Source organism: Triturus cristatus, chromosome 9 (genome assembly GCF_964204655.1).
Source record: "Triturus cristatus chromosome 9, aTriCri1.1, whole genome shotgun sequence".
NCBI lineage: Eukaryota > Metazoa > Chordata > Amphibia > Caudata > Salamandridae > Triturus > Triturus cristatus.
The window spans coordinates 300984649-301008636 of NC_140592.1; the positions used below are offsets into that span (position 1 = coordinate 300984649).

The following is a 23988-nucleotide window of genomic DNA, read 5'->3' on the forward strand; positions in this document are numbered from 1 at the left end:
CAAAACAGTTTAAGGAGAAAGCAGATAGACTGGGGTCCTGATTAGCAGGATCCCAGTCAGACAAGTCAAAAACAGGATCACGTGAAGCAAAAAGTGGGGGTAACCATAAGAAGCAGATCCTACTTTTCTACACCACCTTAAGAGTGTGACTAGCCGAATAGTGAAAAAGCCTTCTGACTAACTTATTTTCCTACTTGTCCTTGTGCCAACTGGGCATCAGGGCACAGGGTGGCATCTCCCAGGTCTGGGGGAAGCTGGGAATGCATATTATCGGCCATAGAGGCATTGAAGCCTCTGGCCTTGATATGCTAAATCACTAGCCATCTTGCTGGAGACTGTGTGAACACCTGCCAGAGCAGGGATTGTTCCTGACCTCTTCGAGCACGGGTTCTCGCCTACAGGGGGTCAGAAACTCTTCTGTGGTGGGAGGCTGGGTGAAACCAGTCAGCCAACACACTAGAGGACTAGTAGGTTTTCATGGGGTATCTCTAAGGTCCCCTCTGGGTCCATGTCAAAAATCTAGTACTGGCAACAGTACAGATTTATTATGACAAGGTGTTTGATACCAAACATCTTTATTTTCAGTGAAGCCAGTCGTTATGTAGCTGGTTAACTCGTAATGACTAGCGCTGAGTACATGTGCTTAAGATAACTTCCTGAACACTTGTAATGGAGCCAGACATCACAGGGTTGTATCTGCTCATGCAGATATGTCCTCAAATATAATATAATGCACCCTGTCTTAGGGCTCTAAGGCCTGCTATAGGGGTGACTTAGTGTATGTGTGTGCATGGGCATGGTACACAACTTAAATATAGTATATGCAGTGTTTATGAGCATGGCACACAGGAAGTGCGCCATGTGTTTCAAAATGCTTTGCACCACTTCATGCAGCCTGCAATGGCAGTCTGCGTGCAATTTATGTATGGGTCCCTTAGGGTGGCATAATACATGCTGCACCCCTTAGGGACCCTCTTTAGTAGCCATGCCCTTGGTACCAGGTGTACCACTTACTCTGAACTTTCAGGGGTACTAAAGGTTTTGCCAGTTGTGGTACAATTCGACATTTGCCTTGTTGTAAGGGAAAGAAAATTGGCACTGGGGCCTGGTTTGCAGGGATCTAGTGCACTTCAAGTTGAAAAGCATCAGTACTAGGGCACAAAGTGGGAGTAACCATGTCAAAAGGAGGAACTTTATTTTATGTTCTACTCCCTTCCGCGGCTCCTGCTATACCACTTCTCCCATTCAATGAGGCTGTGTTAGACCCTGTGCTGTCTGCCGGGGAGAAACCTTCCTCTTCACCAGAAATTAATTGCCTGGTGGCCTGCATATATCATTTTGCCCCTAGCGACCCACTCTATTTGATGTCTCACCCTTCCCCAGGAATCTGTCGGGAACTTTTCCGACTGCCCTCTCTGACAGGGACTCAAAAAAGAAGGAAGCTTGGTGGAAGACCATCTTCTCCGCAGGAATCATGGCACTCAAGTCCCTTAATGTCAATTGCCCTGTTCCCATGATATACTCATGCTTTAAGGGGCATGGCGTCAATGGTTTTATCTCATGTTCTGCCCGATATGAAAGAACCGTTTCAAGAGGTCATAGCGGAGGAACATAATGCTTCATGGCACTTTATCACATCCGACTTCGATATTATGGATTCTGTCACCAGGGCGATGGGCACCTCCATCTTAGTCGATGGCATGCTGGGCTTCGTTTTTTGTTCCAGTTTTGCACCTGATGTCTAGCCAATCTCATGGACCTCCCTTTCAGTGTCATGCGCTTTTTTGGAGATAAGGCTGACTCTGCACTGACTCAAACATGCAAAGCATCCGTGTGTTCCTTAGGCCTACAACCTCTGCCAACTAAGGACTATCAGAATTTTGTCACTTTCAGGACTTCGGATGATGATCCTCTTTCCGTCCCTACCAATACCAGTGGTCACTCCTGCAGCAACAGTAAAACCTGCTTGTTAATCAATACAGTCGCTGCTGCAGAGCCAATGGTAGAGTATTTACTCTGCAACCCACCTCCTCTTCCCCTTCTTCCCCAGCAGCCCCAGAAAAGCTGGCGTAATTTTCTTCCTCAACCCCACAGTAGGCCTGTGTGAAGAAGGATGTCCTGTTTTCTACCAGCCTTGAAGGCCATCACTTTGGACCAATTGGTCCTCCATATTGTAGAATAGGGTTACTCCCTCCCCTTCTTACAGTTTCCGCCTCCCTAGTCTTGCCCCTCTCCCGACCATCTTGCCATTTGACAGCAGCAGGTGGCAGCTCTCCTTCTCAAAGTGGCAGTGGAGTTAGTGCCTGGGAATGAAAAGGGCCAAGCCTCTTACACATTTGACTTCCTGGTGCCCAAGGAGGCTGGTGGTCACTGCCCCATCCTACATCTCAGGAGCCTGAACTTCCTCCTTAAAAAGGAAAAGTTCAAGATGCTGACCCCACCTCAAGTTCTAGTGGCGTTTGAACTTGGAGACTGGATGGTGTACGTGGACTTAAAGGATACCTACTTCCACATTCCTATCTTGCAGTCTCATTGGAAGTACTTGCGACTTCTGGAGAGCTCTGTACGGTACCAATTTGCAGTACTTCATTTTAGATTGACATTGGCTCCTCAAGTTTTCACACAGGTGATGGCAGTGGTGGCGGCCCATCTCAGACAGTCCGTAATCCCAACTTTCTTTACCTGGACGAATGGCTTCTCAAAGCCAGTTCGCCAGAGTTGGTGTCTTGCCATCTGCTGTTGGCGGAAATATCTGCTGTTCGATCTGAGCTTTTCAATCAACTAGCCCAAATCTCACCTGTGGCCCTCAACGAATCCCGTTAATAGGGTCGGTACTGGACACCATTCTTCTGCACACCTTCCCATCCTCACAGTGAGTCCAAGACCTCTCGGAGGTGATTCCTTCTTCCAACCAAGCATGAGAATTCAGTCCAGAGCCCTGCAGTTTCTTGTTCTACTGGCTTCTTGCGTTCTGCTCACGCACACATGTTGCCACGTGATGACCTTGCAGTGGTGCCTTGGCAGGCAGTGACTACAGTACCAGGGAGATCTGGTGGACTCCATCGTGTTCTTCCCCCAGCTCTGTGGCATAAGTTACTTGGTGGGGGATACAAGGCGGTCTCTGACTTCCCAGCATCAAGGACCGCTGGAAAATCATGCGAACCTGACGTTCTGGATGGCTTTCACTCCTCCGCCAGCTGTGGCTATGGTATTGATGAATACCTCCATCCTGGTGTGCGGTACTCCTCTGGAGATCAGGGGCCTCCTGGTCTATGGAAGAGCAGGTGATTCATATCAATGTGCTGTAATTGCGGCGATTTGGCTGGCGCTCAATCCCGTCCTCCTTTCCATCATTGGTCGGTCGTTCCGTCCAGATCTTGAGGGACATCACAACGGCGGTGTGGTATACAATAAGCAAATTGGATTAGCGTCTCACCTCCTTCGTTTCGAAGCATAGACACTGTGCTCTTGGGCACACTGCCAAGGAATCTGGCTTACCTCCAATCACCTATTGGGGTCTCTATGATGGTCAGTGTCGACAGTCTGAGCCAGCGTTATCTTGCCAATCACAAGTGGGGTCTTCTGTTGGAGGTAGACCAGAACATCTTTGCCCAGTGGGGCACTCCTCAGGTGGATTTGTTCGCTTACTCAATGCCCACAGTTCTGCGCCCTCCAATATACATTGAGCGAGCCTTGGGAGATATATTTCAGTTGAAGCGGAACTTTCATCTGCACTACTTGTTTCCTCCCATACTGTTGATTCCTCTGGTTCTGAGGAAGATTCACCAAGACAGGACCCAAGTCATTCTCATCGCCCCAGATTGGCAGAGAAGGGTATGTTTTGTAGACCTCCTGCACTGCTACACGCGTCCTCCGCTCATTACTCAGGCCGGACCTTCTCTCCCATAGGTTGGAATGGATCTGCACCCCAATTTCCGAGACCGCCACTGACATGCTTGGTGATTAAGCGGGGACAACAGAGCTCCTTTCAGCTGCCACCATAGGTGGTAAGTCATCCTATCTGCATGTCGTCCCCCCAACCCCCGATCTAAGACTGACTGTCTATTCCGGCAGATGAGGCAACTTTGTTGCATGTTGTGGATGTAATGGTGTTGATTCCTTGCTGGTCAGGTTATCCCATGTGTTGACTGTTTGCACTTTCCTTGGCTCAGAGGCAATGATCCATTTGCACTGAAGGGTTATTTAGCTGCCTTGAATACCTTCCTTTGTCTGCCGGACCCGCCATCCATGTTTGTCAGCAAGGTCATGTATTTTCTCAAGGTTCTTTGTAACCTTTTTACTCCCACTCCCTTTGTGGGATTTTTTTTTTTAGTTATAGTATATATAGAGTGCTCAATTAAACCCCCAAGGGATATCCCAGCGCTAAACCTCAAGCCAACAAGATTTCAAAGATTGCAAAAACCCATTAGTGCGGGATAAGCCAAGTCTTCAGCATCCTCTGAAAAGTTAGAAGATCAAAAGTCCAGCGTAAATTAAGAGGGAGGGCATTCGAGTGAGAAGCTGCCAAGTAATTGAAGGAGTGGCCACCCATCTGGATCTCTTAATTTGCCTACTTTGTATCAAAGTCTGCTTAGTGGAGCAAATAGCACGTGCAGGCTTGTAGAAATTGACTCTGCCACGCAAAGTGACTAGACCGGTGTCATAAAGCGCTCTTTGCACATGGCAAAGTAACTTAAAGATAGTTCTCTTGCAAACTAGAAGTCAGTGAGGTGAATTTAGACCAGCAATGACCATGCTCCTTATTGGACTATTGCAAGTTAAACTTGCTGCCGCATTTTGAATCAATTCGGAGGCGAGTGAACAAGTAATCAGCTACTCCATAATACATAACATTGCAGTAATCTAATCTGCTCACCATCAAAGTTTGTATAATAGTCTTACGCCACCTAATTCCATTGAAATAACCCGTGATGAGTGCGTAGGAGCCCAAAACAGCTCCCACAGACAGCATTTACCTGGTCCTGCATGAATAGAGATTTCTCGATCAGGAGAGCCAGACTACCCCTTTATACCTTGGGGTGGGCATAACAAAGGCCACCAAGGGTCATTCAGGACCCTGCGAGCCCCTACAAAGAGCAACATTTCAGTCTTTTCTGCATTGTTTCAGACAGCGTGACTGCATCTACCTTGCCACTTCCATGCGGTAGCTCACTAAATTTCCACGCGTCTCAGTATTCCTTACATCAATGGAAATAAGCTGTGTATCATCGGCATACGTAGAGATTTCAAACCCCCAAGCTTTAACAATAACGGGCCTCGGGGATGACCTCTGAGAAACCCCAGTGTATCAACCTTCGGCTGGATTTATAAGGAGACCGCTGTAGCGATTGAGCTCCATTGCTTGAAAACTAGCAAAACCATTGCAAAGTATTGGAATTCAGTCCGATTTTGTGAAGCCTATGTAATAATACATGGTGGGGCACAGTCGAAAGAAGCAGACTGGTCTAGGAGGATGAGGGCTGCAGATTTACCGTAATCAATCAGGGACCTGCTCCAGCACTGCCAGCTGAGTGGTTTCAGTTCTGTTTTTGACCCTGAACCCAGTTTGGGAGTGGTACATCAAATTATTATTGTCCAAATGGTGGGAAAATTGGTTGTTGACTAATATGTCCAACACCTTTGCAAGTGATGGCAAGAGACACATGGGGATATAGTTGGACAAATTGGAGATTTGTCTCAGCTTACAATGGCAGAACCAGGGCATGCTTCCAGGCTGGGGTATGCTTTGCTTCCTTCAATGATTTTTCCAAAAGCACTGTTAAATGCTGGCTTAAAATGGGTCCAAACGGGTGTAACTAAAAGGAGGGCAAGGATCTAAAGGTGAACCTGATGTCACCTTTAACTTAGTCTTTTACACCAGCTCAATAGTTAATTCAGAAAACCCACCCCAATTGGACAAAGTCACAAGTTGGGGGCTATGATTAAAGTGGTCCTCCTCGATTGGGTGTTGATTTGCAAAGGCCGAATAGATGGTCTCTATTTTAGCATTAAAAAACACAGCCAGTTCCTCACAAAGAGGGGTTGCCTTGTTCAACTCTACTTTGAGCCAACTCCTTAACTAATTTAAATAGTTCTCTAGATAATCCACTTTCCTCCTTAAGCCTCATTACAAAATCTTGTCTTTTAGCTTGTATAAGTTGCTTATGATAGGCTTTAAGCGTGTTTTTGTAGGTCGTCCTACCTATAAAGCCTTTGATTACCGCCACCTGCACTCGAGAGACTGCTATTTCTTCTTTGCTTCTCTTAGCTCCTTCAAGTACCACTATGCTGGTAACGATTGCCTAGAGGAGTTGATCACCTTCTAAGGGGCGCAGGCATCAATAGCTTTGGTCATAGCATCCACAGGATTAGAAAGTGAGGTCTCCACCAAGCAGCTCTCCCTGGCCATAAGAGGACTAACATTGTTCATGAAAGTAGTAGGATTTAGTTTACTTCAAGATCTCTGTAAAACAGGAGTTGGCCTGTGCCTGGCTGAAAAGCCACTCGGTAGAGAAAAGGAAAATTTAATCAAGATGTGGTCGGACCAGGTGATAGGATCAACTCACTGCATATTCATTGTTTAGATTAGTAAATAGATCGAGCTTATGTACTGCCTTGTGAGTGGGACATTTTATCAGCTGAGTTAGCTGAGAAATCTGCATCTCATTCTGCAAACTGGTGCTCAGTGGATCCAGCTGATCCTTAAAATGAAGATTAAAGTCTCTGAAAAGAAGAAAGTGATCAGTCTTCCGCACAAATGGTGATAGCAACACAGATTTGCTGCCAACTACAACTGTAACCAGGAGGCCTATATAGTAGAGCTCCACAAAATGTGAACATTTTGTTCAGTAATTGTTTAAAAATGATGACCTCACAAGCTTCCAACAAAGTCTCTCACCCTGACACACTCAGACATGTCCCTGTAAAGAATGGCAACACCCCCACCTTTATTTCCTACACGTTCACTTTTTAGCACCCTATATCTGGTTGGGGCCGCATTGGCCAGGTCTAACATGGTGTAACTATTAAGCCAAGTCTCTTGTCATAAATACTAAGTTTAGCTTCAGGCTGTAAAAGGCATTCCAAGCTTCCATACAATGTTTAGGAAGTGATCTAGAGTTGAAGTTAAGGCAGCTCGTCAGTAGGCCTTCACCATTAAGCTCTCTACAAGATAACAAGGCATCACCTCCAAAGGGGCGGCCCCCAGGTTGTCCCTTTACAAACTAATTTTTTCTTAGACCCTTCAATACCACCCCTGGCCAGGCAAAACTATCTACAGCTGGCACAGGAAAAATGTCCACTTGCAATCCCTGGGGCCTCCTTATATAAATTGACTATTTTTGCGGCGTGAATCTTTCTGGATTCACTATGCTGTGCATTATTCCGCGATCTTGTGGTTGGGTCCGGATTCGTAGTCTTTCTTTTGTTTTTTTGTTTTTGTTTTTGTAGCCCAGGTGGGCGGCGACGACCCACCATTTGGTGCACCTCTCGTGACGTTGTCGTGCTTCCTGCGGAAGTCCCACCTTTGGGGCGCCATCTTCAGATTCTTTTTTCCGCCGTTGGGTCTGGATCGTCATCGGGAAGCTCCAGAATTACAATCTAAGGAAGAAGAAAGAAAAGCGAGTTTCGTCGATAACTACTACGAAGATATCACAGGAAAGGAAGAGATTACATCAGGAGCGAGAAGAAAGGAAGTTTTGCGCCTTTTTCTTCGACGCCCTTGGAGAATACGCACTCAGGCCCTGAGCGCAATGGACAAGACGCCATTCAAGTTCTGCCCTAACTGCCACCACAAGTTCGCGCAGAAGGACCAGCATCCGGTCTGCAACCTCTGCCTACCGGTCGACCACCAGAGTAAGGACTGCAACGCCTGCTCAGCCTTCGCGCCGAAGACGCTCCGGGTGAGAGATCGGCAGAGAAGAGCCAACGCCAGCATGGATGGCAAGGGTAAGGCCCCGTCGCTCTACGATCTGGGCCTCTCCACGGACGATGAGGACAACGTCGCCGAGGGACCCGAAAACTTCACGGTCGTAGAGACCGACAAGAAAAATGAAGATGAGGTAAGAGAATCGTCGAGCTCAAAACAGAAAATACCTCGAAAACCCGAGGGTGACTCGAGGAAAATCAGTCAAAGTCCACGAAGGGAGCCCCGGCGCTGAAAACTTCGACTACCAAGGGGGGAACCATGAACAAGAGGCCGAGCGGATCCTTCGAAAAGGACTCCCTGGTGCCGAAAGGCAAGGATCGTCGAAGACAACCCATGAAACGGGACGCTCGACGCAGAAAGAACGGTCGACGTCGACGCAAGTTCCGTCGAAAAGGCCCGCGGTCGACGCCGAAAGCATCTCCGAGATGGAGAAAAAGAAGAGGCGGCTCGAGGCCGAAATGGAGAACATCCTTCAAAGGAAGAAGGAGTTCGACGCCAAGATGAAGGAATTCAAGATTCCAACGGCTCCACTGACGAACGTCGTCTAAGTCGAGGACGAATTCGACACTGAGGGGCTGACGAGAGATCTCGAAGAGGAAGACGAGACCTATTATGAAGGCGAAGCCGAGGAAGCAGACCAGCAGTCGTTCTACAGCTCGGCGCCATCTACCAGCCACGACATCGAATGGCAAGATCTCGACACCGAAAACCCGGAGGAGCCCGTGTACACGTACCCTTCGAGGCCTTCGCCACCCGACGACATCGGGGTGTACAATATGGTGGTCAGGAGCGCAGCGACAGCCTTCGGCGTCAAACTCGACGAAGAGAGGCCGAAAGCCGATTTCCTCCTCGAGACCCTGCTCCCCATCCAGACGAGGAGCCAATTCCTCCCCATGCTACAAAGTGTGATGAATCAGGGGAGAGAAGCCTTCAAGGAACCAGCGACCTGCCGTTCGATCACGCCCAGGACAGAGAAGAAGTATAAGCACTCTTCTCTGGACCCCCCTTACATCAAGGGTAGCATCACCGCCGACTCCATCATAGCTTCCACGGCCAGGAGAAGGGCCAACGTACCAGCAACTTCGGGGCCACCACCTCATAAAGAAAGCAGGAGGATAGACCTCACAGGAAGAAAGGTCGAGAGGAACGCCGCAATGCACTGGCGCATGGCGAATTCCAATGCACTTCTCAATAGGCACCAGTACCAGCACTGAAACGAGATGGGGGAGCTAGTAAAGCACCTCCCGGAAGAATACCGCCAGAGAGCCTCGCACCTGGTGGACGAAGGTTAAAAACATCGCCAACTCTTGTATAAAGACGACGTTGGACGGGGCAGAGACTTCGGCAAGACTAATGGCCATAGGGGTCACCGAGAGAAGACATGCATGGCTAAGAATCTCGGGATTCAAACCAGAGGTGCAGAACAACATCCTTAGTGCCCCCTTCAACGGAGAGACACTGTTTGGAGCAACAGTAGACGAAAAACTCACCCAGCTGAAAAAAGAAAACGAAACGGCGAGGTCCATGGGGGCCCTACAGCTGAGGGGAATGAGGCGAGGCAATCCCTCGGAGACCCTACGGTCGGGGAGGAAGCCAGCAGGGGGTGTCGCACCAGACGTTCCAGCAGGGTCAGCAGGGTGATAGTCACGGACAACAAGGTAAACAGAAGCAAAACTGGCAGTACCAACCTCGGGGCCAGTCCTTTCGCGGGAGACGGAACGGACGTGGCCAGAGGAGGAGAGGGGGTGACCAGCTCTCATCAAAGTGACTCAGCACGCAAGAGGACGCCTACCCTCGACATGCCCCCAAGGGTGAGGCGCAGTACAGTAACATCAGGGGGGAAGAGGAGAATCAAAAGCCTACGAGCATGCAACACCAGTAGGCGGAAGACTGAGGTTCTACCTTCAGGAGTGGCGGCGTATAACCACAGACAAGTGGATACTGAACGTCATGCAGTACGGATACTGCGTAGATTTGGAGAAAAGACCTCCAAACAGAAGACCAAAGGGAAGGCAGAGATCGGCTCAAGAACTGGCCCTACTCAGAGAAGAAACACGGAAACTTCTAGAAAAAAGAGCCATAGAGGCAGTGCCGTTCAGAGAACGCAACAAAGGGGTCTACTCAAACTACTTCGTGGTCCCGAAAGTAGACGGGAACCTCAGACCCATCCTGGACCTGCGTTACCTAAACAAGTTCATCAGAACGCAGAAGTTAAAAATGACTTCGCTGCAGGAGGTACTGCCCCAAATAAGAGACGGGGACTTCATGGTCACCGTGGACCTCTAAGGATGCCTACCTGCACATCCCAATAAACAGAAGACACAAGGGCCTTCTAAGGTTCAACATCGACCAGGAACACTACCAGTTCACAACTCTGGCCTTCGGATTAAAATCGGCGCCAAGGGTTTTTACAAAATGCCTGTCAGCGGTCGCGGCCCACCTACGAAGGCAGGGGATCCATGTCTACCCCTACATAGACGACTGGCTGGTCAAGGCAAACTCACGCGAGAAGTGCGAGAGGCACGCAAAACGCATAACAGACACTCTGACGAACCTGGGGTTCTCGATTCACTGGGGGGAAGTCATCGCTGGAACCGGAGCAGGTGAAGATTTTCCTGGGAGCAAAAATCAACTCCCTGAACAGCACAGTGGTGCCCAGCGACAGGAGGACAGATGCCCTACTGAAGGAGACGCGGCTCTACCAGAAGGGGCGAGCTCTGACAGTGAGGTCAGTGAGCAAGATGATGGGGATGATGGCGTCGTGTAGCCAGCTGGTGCCGAATGTACGCCTGCACATGAGACCATTCCAAGAATGGCTACAGCAGCAATGGTCACAAGCAAACGGAAGTTGGGAGGATCTAGTGGTTGTTACGCACGCAGTGCAGGAGGAGATGACTTGGTGGAACAGAGACAACATGACAGCAGGGAGAAGCCTGACACCACCAAACCCAACAATGACCATTACCACGGACGCATCGCAAAAGGGATGGGGAGCGCACATGGACAACCTCAGAGTGAGGGGTCTGTGGGCTCCAGCAGATGCGGTTCGCCATATCAATTACCTCGAGTTGAAAACTATCCTGCTAGCCCTGAAGGCATTCCAGAGGCACCTGTACAACCAGAGGGTGTTGGTTCAAACAGACAACACCACGGCAATGTTCTACATCAACAAGCAGGGGGGGGACACAGTTGTTCCCTCTCTCCTCTCTGGCACAGGAGATTTGGAGATGGGCCATACCTCTCAGGATATATCTACTGGCAATTCACCTACCGGGGAAGGACAATGTGGAGGCAGACTTGCTAAGCAGGCAGACCTCGGCATCGCACGAGTGGGAGATCAATGGCCAGGAAACGGAGAAGCTTTTCCGGAGATGGGGAACTCCCACAATAGACCTATTTGCAACACGCCAAAATGCAAAATGCCAAAGCTTCGCGTCCAGGCAACCAGATCAGCAATCCCAGGGAAATGCCCTATGGATAAGCTGGTCGAGGACATTTGCCTACGCCTTTCCACCGATACCCATGTTGCACAGAGTGCTCGACAAGTGCAGAACCAGCAACATGACTCCGTGGCTCCGCAGTGGGCAAGGCAGTGGGCAAGGCAGACATGGTTCTCACAAATTCAAGAAATGGCACAAGGCAATCCATACAGGTTCGAGAGGAGAAGGGACCTGCTCTCCATGCAAAACGGAGAGGTCCTGCATCCAGAGCCAGAGACCCTCAACCTGGCGGCATGGCTCCTGAAGACCTAGAGTTTGCGCACCTTAGATTGCCTCCTAGCACTATGCGGGTGCTACGGGAGGCAAGGAAACCAACTACACACAAATGCTACAGCGCAAAATGGCAGAGATTTACTGTGTGGTGCAGGAAGAAGGGCCTGCAAAACAGAATGACAAGAGACTCAACAGTACTGAGGTACCTCACACACCTTCTAAAGAGTAACCTCTGCTCGAGCTCACTAAGGGTACACCTAGCGGCGATCGTTGCCTACACCAGAGGTGAGAAGGATGGAAGTTTCTTCACTTCGCAGGTGGTGAAGAGATTCATGGAAGGAGCCAAAAGAATGGCCCATCCGAAAAGGTTGCCGCCGCCGGCATGGAATCTAAACGTGGTTCTGACGGAGCTCATGAAGGCACCGTTTGAACCCATTCACAAGGCCACACTGCAAATGTTGACGATGAAAACGGCCTTTCTAGTGGCCATAACCTCACTACGCAGGGTGAGCGAGCTTCAAGCACTAACACTACAGGAACCCTACATTCAGATTCACAAGGACAGGGTAGTCCTGAGGACAGACCCACACTTCATGCCCAAGGTGGTGTCGGCGTTCCACATGAATCAGAGTATTCAGATACCAAGTTTCTTCCAAAACCCGACTTCAAACGCAGAAAAGGCTCTGCACACCCTCGATGCTAGAAGAGCGGTGATGCACTACATTGAGAGAACCAAGGAACTCAGGAAATCAAAGCAGCTGTTTGTGTCCTTTGCTACTAGCTTCATGGGTAGACCAGTGACTAAGGGCACCATCGCTAGATGGATTGCCCTCACTATTATGTTCTGCCACAAACAGGCTGGACAGGAGCTAGCGGAGGGGCCTCAGGCTCACTCCACAAGGAAGAAGGGGGCCACCGTTGCCTTCCTGGCGAACACGCCCATCCAGGACATATGTCTGGCGGCAACTTGGGCATCTGTGCACACGTTCACGAAACACTACTGCGTGGACATTCAGATGAACAAGGAAGCACAGGTTGGAGAGAAGGTGCTTCAACACATTTTCAACGACCAACGCTCATCTACCACCCAGCCACCACAAAATTGGGGAAAAACCGCTACAAAGTCTATGCACAGCATAGTGAATCCAGAAAGATTCACGCTGCAAAACAAATAGTTTCTTACCTGTCGGTGTAGTTTTGCAGCTTGAAGATCTTTCTGGATTCACTAGCGAAACCACCCACCTCCGCCAGGAAGATGAGGCTGGAGGAAGAGGGGGTGAAGTGGAAAACATCAGGAGAAATAATAACGTACAGAAAATAAACAGAAGGACTATTCAATCGCCTAGGGTTTAAAAAAAAAAAAAGAAAGAAGGGGGAAAAAAAGAACCCGAAGATGGCGCCCCAAAGGTGGGACTTCCGCAGGAAGCACGACGACGTCACAAGAGGTGCACCAAATGGTGGGTCGTCACCGCCCACCTGGGCTACAAAAAAAAACAAAAGAAAGACTACGAATCCGGACCCAACCACAAGACAGCGGAATAATGCACAGCATAGTGAATCCAGAAAGATCTTCAAGCTGCAAAACTACACCGACAGGTAAGAAACTATTCGATTTTGATCATTTGAGGCAAAGGTAAGCAAGGCTTCCTGTGAATGCTTAGAAGGTATCTTTACTGGATCTGAAACAGCAGGGGTACTGACAACGGTTGGGCACAGATGGGATTTTTTAGGCGCACCAGCTGCGTGGAGTCCCAGCCCCTGCATTAAAATGTAGAATGTTTGTCAGTTATACCGCAGACTCTCCTCCCCGTCTAACTCTGCCCCCAAGATGGTGGACTTCAAAAACCAGTTCTAGCAGAGACCCCCGTGGTATAATACACCACTGGTCTATGTTATGCCACCAAAAAAAACAATTTAATTGTAGCAAAATGTTAAAACAAAAGAGCACAAGTGCAAAAGGCCACAAAGTGCATAAGAGCACAAAGTTGAACAGACTATTAAAAATATTTAAAACACAACTACACAAGCAGCATACAAAAAGGTTGGCAACATATGGAGCCAGTGAAAATCGGTCTTCCTCAGTGAGACTTGAGCCTGTTTTTTACATTTTTGTTGGGAGCTCTGTGAGAGCCCATTCACAGTTGTACCCTTCAGTTAACTAACAAAACCGTATTTGTGGTTCCAATAGCTCTTGCTAGGAGTACCAGTGAGCTACAAGTCATTTCCCGTCGTCCTCCTTTGACAATATTTTATCCAGGCAAGTTGGTGCTGTGAACCAGGGGTGCTTTCCTCCCCGAGGTGGTCATCCACCTTGCCCAATTCATCACTATTCCCATGTTTTACCCTTCTCCTCGTCCCACAAAGGGTCAGATTGAATTGGCTAGATCCCACTAGAGCAGTCAATTGCTACCTTGAGTGCATCAAGGAACACAGATTGGTTGATCAGCTTCTCATTGGCTACTCTGATGCCAAGAGGGGGAAAGGCGGTTCAGAAGAGAACGCAACCCTGTTGGATACTTCCATGCATTAAGACTTGAAATGCCTTGGCCATGAAAGAACCAGCTGAAGGGATCCCTGCTCATTCCACCAGAGCCCAATCAACCACTTCTACTCATGTGCGGGAGGTTGCAATTTTGGATTTTTGCGCAACAGCAACCTGGTCCTCCCTGCACACATTTTCTTAGCACTGTTATATCTGCTCCAGGTTGAGAAGACAGTCACTTCGCCAGCTCTTTCTTAAGGACTTCCTGGTGTAATCATCCATCGACCCTCCTCCTAGGCGGGGTATTGCCTGTGGAATCTTTTCTATAGGTGAGGAATCTGCAGTTTGAAGTATCGATCAGAAAAGAAAGTAACTTGCCTGTGGTAATTATCTTACTGATAGATACTCGATCTAGCTGCAGATTCCTCACCGACCCACCCACTTCCCCGTTTGATGGATCATTTCTACACAGCGATTAATAAAATACCCTTATGCATTCTTTTGATAATGTGAAAAGTTTTTTATGTAGTCATTCTACCCTCTCGCATCGAAGTCTTGGAAAAAACTGAGGGTAACTGATGTCTGTATGGCAGGCGGGCGCTATATGGGCTTGGTGTCATAATCTGAAGTCACTTCTGGTACCAACTGAATCCAGCGCACTCTACTGATGACCTCCGAGCTCTGAAGTTTCCAGGTCAGTCTGACGCCTGGGGTTGTTCTACAGGTCCGGAATCTGCGTGTCAATTCACGACTTTCTTCTGGTTCTGGAAAGAACTACTTCTAACTAAATTGTCAAGAACATAAGTCTACTCCGCTGTATTTATTTGTTCCCTAGTGGATTCCTCTTACCACTTGATATCTTAAATATCGCCAATTATCACCCTTTTTGACTAGGGATCCCTGCCTCCTTTTAGGATAAAATGAAATGTTTGCACACTAATGAATTTATACTGTGAAAGTGTATCATTTTGATTCCTGGTGGTTTTGAATTGCGTGTATAGTTGATAAATGATTGTAAGGTTAATGTTTGCCATTGCTAAATTTCAGCAGTCGTATTTGAAAGCCTCTTCCTGAGCCCAGATGTTGCACAGTCATACACTAATGTCTTAATGCCTCATGCATGTATAAATCCTCATGTTGTAGCCTTATATTGGACAAAGGAGGGGATCAGGATATATTTTACATTTCTGGAAACTAAACATTCAGTGGTCTTGTTGCAGATCAGCAGAGAGCCCTGCATGCATCTTTTGACTCTTAGTGGCTCTCAAGTGGCGGGATCCCTACGTTGTATCTTTTATGAGTTTTAAATGTAAAGTCAAGATAGTCGTACTTAAAGTGTAGATGACTGACTTGCACCTTAATTCCTTCCATTGGATAGAGAAAGGTATTCCTTTTTTTCTCTCCAAAGGTTTTTCATTCTTTGCTGTTTAAAGAAAATCCAGATCAGTGATGTATACATGTCTTTGTACTCTAGCTGCTATAAATATGCTAAATAATGTATACCAGCCACTTACTGCTCACCTTCCGATGTCCGTTATATTGTTTGGGGGTGGTGGCAATGACCTTTATACTCATGAGTAGCATTATTGGGGTCGATGCCAACACGGTTCTTTGAGGTAAAGGCAAGCTAGTGCATCAGCACGATATATTCCATATCCTGCGGTTTCTGGAGCAGTTTCCACACAGTGATCCTTTTCGAAAGGTCCTTTTATGTTGCTTGGTCAAAATGACTGGATTCAGAGGGCTACACCACACAGTCTGAGACCAGTATAGCTTACTGGGCCTACGCTAGAGTAGTTAGCGTTTACAGACAACCTATCTTATTAACTGGGGGGTATGTCTCCCTGGCACCGACACCTCTTGACACTACACATGCCATTACACAAGCCAAACAAAACTGTGCTGATGTTGCCAGAATGAATTTCCTTTTTAGGTTGCCTACAAAACCTATTTTGATGAAGCTTATCAACATGCCAGCAAATGAGCAGCACTAAACGATGACAGTGTTATTTCCAGTAGGGGTGGTGCATTTTTATTAAACAATTAAACAGTGTGGATCCATATTTGCTATCCTCTTAGAACATGGACCCCCTGTCTATGCCGTAATTACGTGTTGAGAGAAATTCATATTGGGGACAGCATGGCTTTGTCCTGGGCAGAGATACCACTAGCCATATGAACTCAGCAGTTGCTGTTTTTGATGCTGCAAAATCAATGGGTGTTAGGGTTGGTATTATAGTATTGAATGCAGCGAAGGCCATTGACCGGGTCCCCTGGGCTTTCCTCTGGTAAGATATGTCTGGTGTCTGGATCGGTGGCCGATTTTCATCCTGTGTCAGGTCTCTATATGAGACACCTGTGGCTAGGCTAGTCTTGGATGGGTATAGCTCTTCACTACTTAACATCTGCAGGGGTGCGCGTCAGGGCTGTCCATTACTCCCCCCCCCCCCCCCCCCCCCCATCCATCTATATTGAACCCTATCCAGGGTTACTTATAGCTAGAAAACAGATTGGCCAAGCATCACTTGAGGTTGGAAACTAATACGAACTATAACCAACAATTCATGTGCTCAACTTTCATGCTGTTCAAGCTCCTTCCTAATTAGGGGTCAAGATATGTGCTAAAATGGATCGCATCTTGCAACTGAAAGATGAACCCCGGTTATTGTCAGTATTGCTAAAGCATTTTCTAAAGTGTCTTACCTTTGGAAAAAAGGAGTGGCATCCGTCGCTACAAATTTTTCATCCGCTCTTTTCTAGAGATGGCTTTAGCTGTCTTACCTGCCTTGTGCAATTCTTAATGCATGAATAAAACCAACATGTATTCATAGACTAGCTTTTGGTCAGCCCTCCTCATCCATTGGTGTTTTCAGCTGTCATTAATATTTTGCGTCCATCCACAACAACATATAGCTTTGTGCACTGGGACAAGTCACTTAAGCAATTGGCTGTTTTTCGCTTTAATGAGCGATAATGAGCAATGATTGCTATAAAGAAGTACACTTTAGTGGTGGACTATCACAATGGTAGCAGTAGAAATAAAATACCCATACCATCCACCAAATAATGTGGTCACTAGTTAATGTAATTAAAATAAGTCTGGTGCTATAACAGACTACTCTCTTGCTACGCAAACGTATATGTGTGGAAATTGCTAAAAGCAATCCCAAATGTGAAAATCGAGATCGGTCTGTAGCACACAGTTAAATGAACAGTGTATCGCATATAGTTCGAAAATGGTAACCTTTATTCACGTTTAAAGCATATAATGGACTATATATAGAACATGCGTACACAGCCCAAAATGTTAAAATACAGTTAGAAATGAGATACGATTATTCTGGCAGCAATTAAATATGTTGTATGCATAAGCAGAGTACAACCAGTACAGTGATCTTCTGACGTCTTTAGTACATGTTCAACTTGATCACAAGATATTGGTATCATGAAAGACCTCTGCACTCGATAAATGTTAGATACAGCAAATGCATATTTGGTCAAGTTGACTTCTTTAGGGCTATTGGTGAACTCAAGTCGCATTTTTAAAGTGCACCAAAAAACTGGAGACAGAATAACTCCTTTGAATTGAATTATTGAATACTGAGGTATATTGTTCCTATAAACGGCTTAAATGTGAAAAAGCTAATCCAGTTGTAATTGTATGTTGGAAAAAAAAAGGCGGTCCTCCAGGTATGTCATGTTTTACTGCTCAGTCAGAATGCTAGTATCCGCATCCTTAATCCAGAGAACATGTGATAGCAGTATTGCATCGTGTCCTGTATTATTACATTTTGGACTTTCTACACACATTCTGTGGTCCATTATGTTTTAAACACTATACTTGAATAAATGTTATCCTATTTTCACTATATATAACACTCTGTGCGTGTAACAACATTGTGTGCTCCAGACAAATTGGGATTTTCTCTATTCAGTTGTGGGCCCAGTACTTTACCCATGTTTTTTACTGTATTCTTTTTTAGTCATCCTAGTGTGTTAATGAACGTGTATTCAGTTTTAAGTACTTCAACCAGTAGCACCTTTTCATTGTGCCAGTTAGAATGGTGTTTTGCTGTGATGTGCATTAAAACTAAAAAGAGGAATGCACAAAAGAATGTTGTTGATGGGAGTGTTGGGTAAATAATGATTCAAATTCAGGCCCTTAATTGTCCTATCTGGTTTGTATTAATGGTTTGTGGTCAATGGCTAGTTCATTTATGGTATTCTAGATTTGTTTCTTTTAGAGTATCTTACAAACAGCAAGGATTGTTTTACACTGAGTGGGTGATGTGTTGTCTCTTAGCCATGTCTGTCCCAGATAGTAGGTGGTGTCCAGATTCTGATATTAGATGCCAGATGTTAAGACAACTTTGTTAATTGATCTGGCATTGAAGAGGTTTTTGGTGAGAAGCAAGGATATTTTATGGTTTCTTCTGTGAGTAGAAAAGGATTATCAGGGTTTCCTGAGAAGAGGAATGGTTCGGATTAGATTCAAACATGACTAAGAGTGATCATGCTGGTTGTAATTTGATATCTGCCATGTGGGTTGTGCCATACTTTTATTCTCAGCAGTAGGCTTAGAGCACCTGCTCTAGGGAAGGCCAGTGCTCTGCTTGGTTGGTTTGTATAAACTGAAAATTACCATAGTAACTTTTGTACTGAGCTCACAAATGCCCTTACGTAAGAAGAACCACTCTATCATCCCCTGTCGCTTGATTTAACAATGGTGAAGGCTAGGGAAACTTATCTCTGCAATGCAGTTGCAGCTGCACTTATTTTCAGGCTTGCTTTTGATTTTAACATGTTCAAAATATGTTCGTCTCCATTAGGAAGAGGGAATCTCAATATTTTAGTAACGGGGAAGAGGTTTAAGTCTGCAAGTATAACTCACTATTAGTAACTTCTACTGACGTTCGTTTCTTTTCTTCTGCAGTGTGTACACAGCTCCTGGTATCTCGACCAGACGAGGAGAATATAACTTGTTACCTGCAGCTGATTGAGAAGTGCCTGACTCATGAGGTAAGTGTGCAACATGTTCAGTGGGACAGCTTGTTTTTAAAGGCACGGTATTTTCTGCACTTTTCCTCCACTCTGGCTTATTTTGAGGTATATAGACTGTATTTGGGGCATTGTGTTGGCATTAGGTTTTCTGCGTCTAATTGACAGACTGGAGCTCTTTCTTGGTACTCTGGTGGCTCCAACACTGTGAACCATATTACACCAAAACCTGGCAAGTCACTGTTCAGTCCCCCCGTCCCCCCACCCCCCCTGCAGTTTTATATAGTGTGAACTTCACCCGAAGGTATCGATATCAGAAGACTTTACATGAGCACCTGTTTCGTTGGAGGCAGTAATTTATTTTTTTGTTAGGCACGGGGATAATACATTTGCCCAGAATCACAAGATGTTGAACGTCGTTGCTGAGACTCTAACCCGGTTCCCCAGATTTGAGGTCGACTGCCCTAGCCGTTGGGTTACATCCTCTCCCCAAAAAAGTTCAGCCAGAGCCTCCTTCGACACACACTATGCATCTGCCCTCGGAGCAGACTGTTCTGCTTCTGCCCTCAAAGTTGACTGAGATTATCAGTTGGGTTCAAGAACGTCAAGATGTGCTTCACTTGATCCCTAGGTAGAACACCACCTTAGGACTCTGAGATTCACCCGAATAGAAGAGTTGTTTCACTTCAACTCTGAGGCCCCTGCTTTGCTTTAGGATTATGCTGCACAGATAATGATTCTGAGGCTAATAATCTATATTCCCTAATATATCACCTATGCTGACTTGTATCTTCCTTTACAAAATGCAAGTAGTACAGAGGTTTCACCATTTTCCTCTTACGGATCTGTAGTATGAAAAGTGGCTGAAGCCTTGGAACTGACCTTCTGCTCTTTGGAGGTGACTTCTAACGTTTTGAAGGGTGCCTCGCAGCCCTCTTTCCAGTAGCAGAGCCTTTGCTCCCATTTAAGAAGGTTTATTTGGACCCTGCCATGACTTCATGGGAGGAGCCCTTTTCCAACCCGTAGTCTACAGATAGCCAGCAGCTGCATCTAGGTGATGCACACTTTCTCCTCCCTCATCCTTCACCAGGAAGTCTGGTGGTCCAGGCTTCCTACTTGAAGCTAAATCTGAATGCCTGTCCGTCAGCACCTCCTGATGGGGAGTTGCCAAAACTTGACTCTGGATGTTTAAATTGCAGCGAGTGGCTTGTTTTCTGAAAATGTACTTATTTCCTCCAACCCCATTCATTGCTACTCAGTGGAATTTGAATCTTGTGGTGGCTTTCTTAATGACATCCCCAATCAGACCTATGTTCAGTTCCCCAGTTTGACTCCTGACGATAATGATGGTAGCAATAAATTAAGCCTGTAATGTCAATCACCTTATGTGGTTTTCTACATGGATATTTTGGTCCTAGATACATGCTCATTGTGAGCAGCTGTATTTCTGTTGCAGTTACTCCCCACCACACTTTTTGCCAGACTACTAATGCACTTTTGTGAGAAAGTGCCATCTTTCTTGCATGGTATGCCCCCACTTTTTGCTGAATGTACTTTGACTGAGTGTGCCCTGGACTCCTGCTAATCAGGTGCCCAGGGCCTATGTTTCTTCCCTAAACAAAAACCTCGAAACCAAATTGCAAAACCCTGGCCACTTGTCAGCCCCTGGTAAGTGGTACCCTAGGTACCCAGGGCCTTGTGACCAAGGAAGGCCTCTAAGGGCTGCAGCACTCATTGTGCTACCCTTAGAGGCCCTGTACCCTATTACTCTGCCCTGGCAGGCTGAGTGTCTGGGTACAAGACAAAACAGAGACGACATGGCACACATCCCTGTGTGCCATGCCCACAACCTACACTGCCCTGGCATACATCAGCCACCCCTCTAGCTGGGTACCCTATGCCAGTGGTGTGGGCACAGAGGCAGGAGCCGTGTGCCCCTACAGTACCCAAGTCCATTCCTGGACCCTGTAAGTGCAGTGCTGCCATTTAAGAGTACATGGTGCTGGGAGCTTGTCAAACACGAACTCCACAGCACCATAATGGCAGCACTGAAGACTGAAGTTTTGTATCAAACTGCTCAGCACACTAAATCCACATTGATGCCAGTGTGGGATTTAATGTACCAAGCACCACAGAGGGCATCTTAAAGAGGCCCCCTGAAACCTAACCTACAATCCACGTCTGTTCTGATGCTGCCTAGGCTGCCACACAGCAGACATGTTGCTGGACCCCTGGGTAGGAGAGCCCCTGCTCTCCTGGGTCTGCAACAATGCACATCCTGGGCGAGGTGCTAAATCTCCTCCCCCAGGATGGGCAGGGGGGAAGCTTCAAAGGCATGCCGCCTCTGAGCTTCCCCAGGCCACTGCAACCCCCCACTCTGGCGGAAACCCCAAATAAGGACAGGGGATGTGCCAGCCTGCCAACCCCACCCCTCCGGTGGGGGAGGCGAGGTGAAGCACATCCCAGGGCTCTCGCCATCTTGAAGATGGGGATCCCTGCCCAATCAGGATTAGGCTACTGCCCCCCCTCCCACAGGAGAGAGGTAGGATAGGGGGTGTACCCACCCCAAGACAGGGACCCATTGGTCCCTGCCCTTCACCTACCTGTAACACCCCTAAAGCTAGTATTTAGGGGCACCCTGAACCTTCCTTCCCCAGATTCCAGATTCCGAAATCCGAAGAAGAGCTAGAAGAAAGAAGACCTGCCCTGCAGCTACTAAGAAGAGGAAGACATCAACTGCTTTGGCCTTAGCCCTGCCGACCTGTCGACCCTCGAACCTGCTCCAACCCGGCATCTCTTGTGGCCAGCAACCTCACAAACCCCGGAGGACCTGGCTACCTTTTGACTCTTAAGTCCCTGGGACTCCCATGAGTAGAGGCTCTACTCAAAACCTACTTCAAATCCCTGACAGCAGCCCGGAACCGTGAACCCAGCACACTCTGCACCAGCCAAGCCTGGCCTGTACCGGAGTGAACAAAGACCACGAGGACGACCCCACGGCGACTGTGACCCTGAGTCCGGCACCCAAGGACCTCCCTCGACACTCCTGAAGAAGCCTGCAGCCTCAGAACCAGGTGCCCCTCAACCCCCCCACCCCCCAACCGCGATCAACAGAGGGTAAGATTTCCCAACACCAAAAGGCACCCCGGCGCCCCGCGGCCCCCCGGCGCCCCCCGGCGCCCCGCGGCCCCCTGTTCCCAATCCCGGGGTACCTACCTATCCTCCAACTACCCAACTTACCTCTCGAAGTGGCGGTGGCACCTGAAGAATCTTCGTCCCGAGCTTGCAGTCTTTTTCTAAACCAGAGATTTCCCATTGAAATCAATTGAGCGCCCGAAGGCTCAAAGCACCCTGCACCCAGCTGCCCGAGTGGCCCTGGCAGTGCAATCTCTACACCGATCTACTTCCCCACTTGCCCTGAGTAAGTGACCAGGAGCCCAGCTCCCACAGCCGTGTGGCCTGCTAGTCAGCAGCCACCAACCAAGGCCCCCCCTACCTCTCATAGGATAACATTGGGCCTAACTCTCTCTGCACCCGGCTGCCCTTGTGCTGCTGAGGGTGAACCAACTGTACCTACCTGACCCTGGGAGACCCCTGAGTCTATGCCCAGAACCTTAACTCTGCCAGTCGAGTACTTGCCTTTAAACCGATACCTCAATTTTCTTCTTAGGGTAACATTGACTGACTTTTTCCTGAAATTTCTTCTAAGTGTGGACTTTTCAAATCTTAAAATATTCACCAAAAATCAGCCGAGTAAGTAAAACGAAAATACTCACCTGCTATTAGGTGAGCTCCCAGTGCTGGATCTTGGTGCCCAGCACTGACTCTGAAAAATACGTACAACTGTACTTACCAGTAACCCAATTTTCTCCCATAGGAAACCATTGACTGTTTTTCTGTGAAATTTCTTCTTTCAATTTCTGCAAACTTTAAATATTCTTTAAAAATCGTATAAGTTCTGAAATCGTAATTGCTTACCTGTTTTGGATAAAGGTCCCAGTACTGAGTCTAGGTACCCAGTACTGGATTACAAAAGTAACGAGAACATACTATACCTGCAACTTGAATTTTCTTCCATAGGAAATCATTGACTGTTTTCTTTGAAATATTTTCTAAGTGTCCACTTTTAAAATAGCAAAATAGTGTCTAAAAATCATCACATTAATTAAGTCGGCTTTTATCACATGATTCCAAGTACTGACCCAGGACTGAATCTAGGATCCAGTCCTGGAATTCCAAAAGTAATCCTAAAAGTAATCTGTGGCAAATAACATGAAACTTCCATTGAACTCAATGCATTATTGTGTTTAAAATTGTGTTGCCTATTGCAACCACTTGTAACTTTCTACAAAAGTCAATTGCATATTGCAAAAGTATTTATATAAAGCATCTCATTCTGAGAAAGTATATTTTAATACCTATTGTTGGTTCTAAAATAAAACAAGCATATTTTTTTTTATATAAACCATTGGCCTAGTTTTCAGGTATTGAGTGTGTGAGACCATTTGCTGACAGTGTGTACAACAAATGCTTTACACTGTCCTCTGATACTGCCTTACTGCTCGACCAAGCTACCGCTTTAGAGAGTAAGGTTATATCTAACTTTAGCCTCTGCCAGACCTCTGGGGACTGTGGACTCTGTACACCCTGTACCTATTTGGGAACAGTATATACAGAGCCACTTTCTCACATTGGTGGATCAGCGGTGGGATACAAACTTGCATTTGTTGGACTACTTGGTTACCATCTGATCACACGACAAATCTTAAAATTGCCTTTAGAATTCTGATTGGTCTTTTCCAAAAATACTAAGTCTTGCTAGGGCCTTGCTTAAGTCCCATTAGAATTTTAGAAAAATAAGTCACAAT

At 47.0% G+C, this 23988-nt stretch overlaps 1 protein-coding gene across 1 annotated transcript in view; it reads left to right on the top strand.

The window, feature by feature from the left end:
* Positions 1-23988, top strand: part of LOC146797775 (protein Smaug homolog 2-like) — an 898446-nt gene that overhangs the window by 228916 nt on the left and 645542 nt on the right. The window contains exon 6 of the mRNA XM_085627650.1: positions 19056-19141. Within this exon, the coding sequence (XP_085483776.1) occupies positions 19056-19141 (86 nt within the window). The remainder of the gene's footprint in view (positions 1-19055; positions 19142-23988) is intronic.